This window comes from Vicia villosa, unplaced genomic scaffold, assembly GCF_029867415.1.
Source record: "Vicia villosa cultivar HV-30 ecotype Madison, WI unplaced genomic scaffold, Vvil1.0 ctg.003067F_1_1, whole genome shotgun sequence".
Classification (NCBI taxonomy): domain Eukaryota; kingdom Viridiplantae; phylum Streptophyta; class Magnoliopsida; order Fabales; family Fabaceae; genus Vicia; species Vicia villosa.
In genome coordinates this window covers 209,469-216,398 of record NW_026706105.1, presented here as the reverse complement: position 1 = coordinate 216,398, position 6,930 = coordinate 209,469, and the positions used below count along the sequence as shown (strand labels likewise).

The 6,930-nt window shown below is 33.3% G+C and overlaps 1 protein-coding gene across 1 annotated transcript; it reads right to left on the bottom strand.

Moving 5' to 3' along the window:
• Positions 1-5,613: 5,613 nt before the first annotated feature.
• LOC131640344 (non-specific lipid-transfer protein 4-like) lies at positions 5,614-6,328 on the bottom strand. The gene is made up of 2 exons (XM_058910752.1): positions 5,923-6,328; positions 5,614-5,832 (listed from the first exon to the last, which is right to left on the bottom strand). The coding sequence occupies exons 1-2, from the start codon at positions 6,264-6,266 to the stop codon at positions 5,820-5,822; spliced, it is 357 nt and encodes a 118-aa protein (XP_058766735.1). The 5' UTR covers positions 6,267-6,328; the 3' UTR covers positions 5,614-5,819.
• Positions 6,329-6,930: the final 602 nt, after the last annotated feature.

The following is a 6,930-nucleotide window of genomic DNA, read 5'->3' as shown; positions in this document are numbered from 1 at the left end:
AAACATTCATCAACAGCAGGATAATCAATACATAAAGCATTATAATTCACATCAGGTGCAACAAGTTCTCTTAGAGTTCTTTGTTCATCCATTTTATGATAATGAAACTCAAAATCATACAAATTATGAGAGAACAAGAATCAACAATGCAACAACAAACACGAAAAATACCATCAATCTTCCTATTAAGCAGAAACAATTGGAAGATGCAAAAACGATTAAAAAATAGAAAGAAAAAAACAAAAACACGAAATTTAATATAATTAAGTAAAATAAGAATTTCACATTTTTTTTTGGAATTTTCTAAAACTATGAAAACAGAAAAAAAAATCATTAAAAATAGAAAAATAAGGAATTTGCGATTATGATTTTTTGTAAAAAAATAGGAGCAAATTGAAACCGTAGCTTCCAAACTTACATGATAGGCTGGAATACTTACCACTGTATTATAACCCTGAAAATCAACAAAAACAAAAAAAAGTAAGAAAATGCTAACAAAACTGTAAACTATGATCCTAAATCAGCTAATATTAACAAAGAGCCCCCAACAACGGCGCCAATTCGATCTGTTGTCGCGCACGGGTCAAAAATAAGTAAATAAAAGCTACAGTTAGGGAGAAGCGACACTCGAGTATCTTATCGAAAGGACTCTTGGAAAAATTCACTGACTAAAGAAACAATTTAGGAGGGTTTTCACTTTCGATCAAGAAAATAGGGAAAATAAGTGATTATCAAATAAGCTAAAACGAATCAACCCACTGTTCGGTTTCCCAACTTATCATCGATAATTATAAATCCAAACCCAAAGCAAATTCTAATCCATTTTCGATTACAGTACCAATTAATAAGCGAAATTGACATTATGCAGTTTAAACTCATTTTATCTGAATTAAGCAAACAGATTTAACACACACGAATTAAGTAAATGTGATTTGATGTACGCAATCTAACGGTAAAGCAATGCTAAAACGCCAAAGAGATCAAGGAAACATAAACCAATTGAATTAAATCAACAAAATTCTATATAACTTGAATTAAGCATACAAGACATATAGAAGAATATTGAAAGGGAAAATAAATTGGATAGAAAATATAAAACCTCAAACTTTTGGCGAAAACATGAACGTTAGATCGATCCTTGGTGATTAGTTCTCCATAAATCGTACAAACAAAGTATTTTTTGTGAAAATTAGGAATGACCAATGTAGCTGACATTTTAGCTTTAAGTAATACAAGGGAATTCATACCCTAATGAAAACTGATCCAAAAATTACAAAAGCAAGCTCATAACAATGTATTTTATTATTCTGGAACTTAAGCCAATTATTCGACCCATCTATTCTCCAAATCAGCTTTTGGCTTAAACATAAAACTTGTAGCTATTTCTCTTAGCTTTCCAAAGCATATCAGAACACGTAAAATGACATCCCTTAGCTCCACATATGGTCTGCATAGTAAAAGGTATCAAATAATTGTTTATGCTGAAAATAAAGTACAAAATTCAAATAAAGCCAGAAATAAAGTTAATTATAAAAATACACTTAAATAGTAAAAAAAACCTATAGAATTACATAAGTACAATAGTATAATAATGTGCATTAAAATGCACTGATCATAGAGCAATGTACGTGGCTCTACTAAGAGACCTCTGGAAACCATTCCAGAAGTTGCTCTTGCGTTTTCTACATCAACCAAGGTTGCCATAACTTCTTCTTCAAGGATTCTGGAACGTGTTTAGGGATCTGAAGTTGTTGATTCTACCTCTAGTATCTCATTATTTTAATTTTCATTTGATAATTCATCCTCATCCACACTCACTTCAACTTCACCACCACTCCACCTCCTGTCTCAACTTCTGGAACAGTAATTGTGCTCTCATAAAGAGAAATCCAAATCCAATAGAAGTTACTACTTTTGAACAACCTCTACCACACATTTCATCTCAACTAACTGTTTCTCTCCCTTTACCAACAAAACCCATTTTCACTTAAACCAACCCCTCTACAACCACCTTTGTTGAATCATACCATACACCTCATCTTTCTACAATCCTAACCCAACTAACCTACCCCTCTTCTGAAATTGCTATTTCACAAAAAACCACCATCACCAGAACCTTCAGAAACCACATCAACCACACAACAACCAGAAACTACATTCATATTTCAATCTTCATCTCTAACCATTGAAAACCTTCCCCTAAATTTCTTTGTTGATCATTCCACAAACTCATATTCTCCCTTAGTAGAAGATCCTTATAACTCTCACAATGAATCATTTGTTGAAATCATTGTCATAGCAGACATAACCTCCTAGCCCTATTTTTTTCTCCAGACCCTCTTATCCTAATAACTAATGTCCGCCCACACCTATTGATGAATTATTGAATCGTTTTGAGTTTGAGGAAACCGATAGACTCCGTTCCTTGGTGGAAAATTGCACTTCCTATGAGGATCCTTTTGACGGGACTGTAATCTGGCGTAAATTCAAACACTGGATGGATTCTAGTTCTGAAGAACTCCAATACTTCTGTGTTATAGATGCTCAGAGAAAGGCCTATAAGAAGATGCTTTCTAGAAGACCTCCTCCTCATGTGCTTGGAGTTCCTGCTTTTGAAGTAAAACTTCCTTTGACAGTTTATGTTCAATAGACTTCTACTTCTGAGATGACTCCAGAGATTGCTTGTTCTTTTGGAGAGTTGAAGACTGTAGAGACTATTGATGTTGATCCAATGTCTCCGCCAACTGCTCTTGTGCAAACTTTTAATGAAAACAAGAAGGAGAATGCCCGTGCCAGAGAGAGTCTGGATAGACAAAATCAGTTAATCGAGGAACAAGCAAGGAACAACTCTCAGATCACTGGGTTACTTCAGCAGATTATAGCTCGCTCTCCTACCCCACCATAATTTGTTTACCTTTTTAGTTTCTATCATCCTTTTTCTGTATCTTTATCAGAATATTTTCGATGAAAGTTTGTTCTTTTTTGCATTATCTTTTTTTATTGATGACAAAAAGAGGGAGAAAGTAGAACGATTTTTGATATATCTATAATCTAAGTAACTGGCTCATAGATTTTCATGTTGATGTTTTTGTTTTTTCTCTAACAATGTTAAATTGATTAGAATCTCTGAAAAAGTTCACTGAATATTTCTAGACAAACATTTGTGAAGACATATCATTGCTCTGGTCTAATCTATAACCAGATTGATTTGAGTCAAGAACAAAAACTTTGCTTAAAGGAAACTCAACTAGAATCTGATAGACTATGATACAACTGATACTACTATGATACTGCTTCTATCAACTAGAATCTGAGTCATCATCTGCTCTGATAGCTAGCCAGGCTCTGAGATGACGAACCAGGCAATTAGATTCAGTCTCTAAAGAGTTGATAAGTGTTTACCCAAGTTATGAGATGAACCAGGCATTCACTGTCAGACTCTGATAAGTTGATACGTGTTTAATCAGGAAAGTGTTTCTTTCATGTTGATTAAAAGGTTTTAGTTTTCAAAATTTTTCTCTAAGTCTTGTATTCAGGGGGAGCCTCTAGACAAGTTGAGATAAGTTTTGAGAATGTAAAACTTAGGGGGAGCTTTCTAAGTTCACTGTGGTATGTTTTATATGATCAAATCAAGTAAAATTGTTCATCAAAATACATGGTTTTGTCATCATCAAAAATGGAGAAATTGTAAGAACGAGATTTGGTTTTGTATCTGACATTTAGTTTTCGTGATAACAATACATGATATCTTAAAGAAAAACTTTGTACCCTAATGGTTTTTTTCTAGTGTGTAGCTTTTTCTTTCAGGTTATGACTCTGAGAGTATGGCATGTAACGTCATCAGTTTCAGGATTCAAAACATACTTCACCACTCTACATTATGAAGCCTCTGAAGATTATAAGATAAGATCAAACGTTTTATGTGAGACAAAATAGTACATGGTACGAATCAAATATTCCTTCCACTACGCATGTTTTGTGGCGTGAGGATTGTACTATTGTACAATGTTGTCTACCCCTCTCTGCTGACTGTTATTAAGAAAATAGCAAAGAATTGTGAAATTCCATCTTTACTCTTCAATGGATCTTTATACATATATAATGAAGACTTGGAAGATTTCAAGAACTACTGAAAAACAATGATTTACTGAACAAAATTTTAAATACGCTGAAACTCTATTCATTTGAAAAAACTGTTAAAAGCAAGAAAGTTTTGTTCATTAACTTGCTCAAACATTGTAGTGTTATCTTTGTATTTCATTTGTGTAATCTGATTTTAAGAAGCAACTTGTAAACACACACTCTTTGTATTTTAACTTGTAAGTTGATTGTGTTCCTTGAGAGACTAGGGTATAGTCAGAATTTTTCAAGAAGACATTAAAGGATAGTCTTTGTGGTTTGTAATTAGTTTGATTATAGTGGATTAACTCCTTGTTGATAAGGGAAAATCACCTTGGCGAGTGGACTGAAGTAGCTTCGTTAACAGTGAACCAAGATAAAAATATTTTGTTCTTTATTTTTATTCCTTATTCTTCCTTATTCTTCATTTTGGTGTCAATGTGGTTTTGATGTAATAATTAATAGATACTTTTGGTTCAAAAAATTTATATTGATGTGTTTCTATATATCTATTCTGATTCACAAAAATGTAGGTTATAATGAGATTTATGTAATATTTTAAAATAACAAAGTATTTCACTACGTTTGGTTCTTCTAACCATGGGAAAACATCTATTTATGATCACCTCAATTAAAAGCATCAATTGTGGTGCTAAGATAGTTATACGCATTGGGAAAAGCTAATATGTGCCCCAAGGGCACAAGTTAATGAGATATTTATAGAAATTTTTTTTTGGAACTTGTGCATTCAATGTATCGAAACTTTAAATATGACTTTATTACATTTAATTATATTTAACTTTTTCTAATTATAGTATCCTTAGGGCACATGTTAGCATGACCCATACGCATTATTCAAAAATCGTCAAAATGGTGTTGTTGTTCATCGAACTCATGACTTTTCTACTTTTAACTACAATTGGATATTCCAATCGTGGTGAAAAATGACACCTATTCAATTTTTCACCTCATCCACTAGCATGTAATAAAAAGTAGCACATTTTCAATCACACCTTTTTTTAACCTTCGTTAACCCGGATCATCAACCTTAGTGAAATGCTTCTTCCAAGTATGGTGAGAGATGTGAATTTCTTAAAAACACAGCTTTTTTATTCTAGATTAAACTAATTCTTAAATATATATAATTGAAAATAATAATAGTTTTTTATTAGTTTATTAATTAACATGAAAGGACTCGGGGAGTATACTTATTATTTTTAATCTTTATGTTTATTTACGTAAGGGTTGGCTCAGTTGGCAAATGAGCTTTATCTAAAAAGGGACGGAACCGGCTAGTACCCGGGTTCGATCCTGGCTGGAGTCAAAAACGCTCTGGACCCACGGTGCCGTTGCCTCCGAGCCCGGGTCCGGATTAGTCACGTGGAGCCCCTTTCTCCCGCGGATACCGGTCGGGTAACACCAAAAAAAAAAAAAACTAAAACATGTGTGTTACTTATTAATTTTTCTGGCGACAGCGTGATATATATTCAGAAATTTAAAATAAAAAACTCAAATTAAAATGCCACTATCTAGATTGATAGAACAACACAGTAAGAGACAATACAGTATATAGATCTAGTACAACAGGATAGGACCACACGCAAGATTATCCTATATCACTCTCACTTGGATATTTATTATTACTCCCATATACTACTGAGATGTTTCCATATGAGATCCTGGAAACCGCAACATCATCTTCAAAACTTAATGCTGTCAATATAACAAATAAAAAAATACAGTCAGTAATTAATGCATCATAATAAAGCAACAGAAAAATAAGAGAGTTATAATAAGACATACGTGTTACAGTTGGTGGAGGTACTGATCTTGTAAGGAATGTTGACACCACATTTGCCAGGGAGGGCAGCAGCATTGTTAGTATTCAATTTTGAAATAGAACCGGCTGCTGATTTCAAGCAGTTACAGGCAGCCTGTTTATCAGGCACGGTGGTGGCGGCAGCAAGAAGCTTCTTCACTCCTCCACAGCATTGTGGTGAAGGGCCAGGACCACCTGTAAGATAAGTAAGGCATGGACCAAGATCAGCAGTTACAGTTCCACATGAGACTGCAGCTTCTGCCATAGGCGCAATAGCTACCATGCACATCACCAAAACAACACATGCTAACTTCATGCTTCTTGCCATTTTTGTTGTTTCTTTCTTTTGAATTCTTTTCCTTGGTTTGTTTGATTGGTGAGTGTAATATCTCAATGTGAGTCTGTTTATATAGAAAATAAGATAAGGTGTTAAGAAGAGAAGAGTGACAAAATTTTGGTGAATTTGCATGCATCAAAATTAGGTGGTAGTTGTGGGTTGAATTAATGAAGTATGGGACACTTGTCTCACTATTGTACATATTTTATTTAATGATTCGGTGCACCGTTAGATTTGACGATGATGGAGTATGGGACTCTAATACCTACAGTCCTTCTCTCTCGTTTAAATTTCTCAATTTTACTCTTTAATTTACTCTTTCACACTTCAATATAAGAATAGTTATCACCGAAAGCAAAGACAAAAACATTGACAATTTTGGCTCAAGCAAAGAGTAAAATGCTCTTATTTTAATAGTTTTGAATTATTAAAATAAATAAAAAATAATTAAATTTTGAATTATTAAATAAATAATTAAATATAATAAATTGATTAGTCATTAGGTGATTGGTTGAAGGTACATTATCAAACTTTTGTGATGAATAATTATCTCCTAAATTATAAGAATGTTCGAGAGGATGAATAATTTCTAACTCAGTACAAGTGTTTGATCTTTAACATAAAAACTAGTAATAAACCCGTGCGACGCGCATTT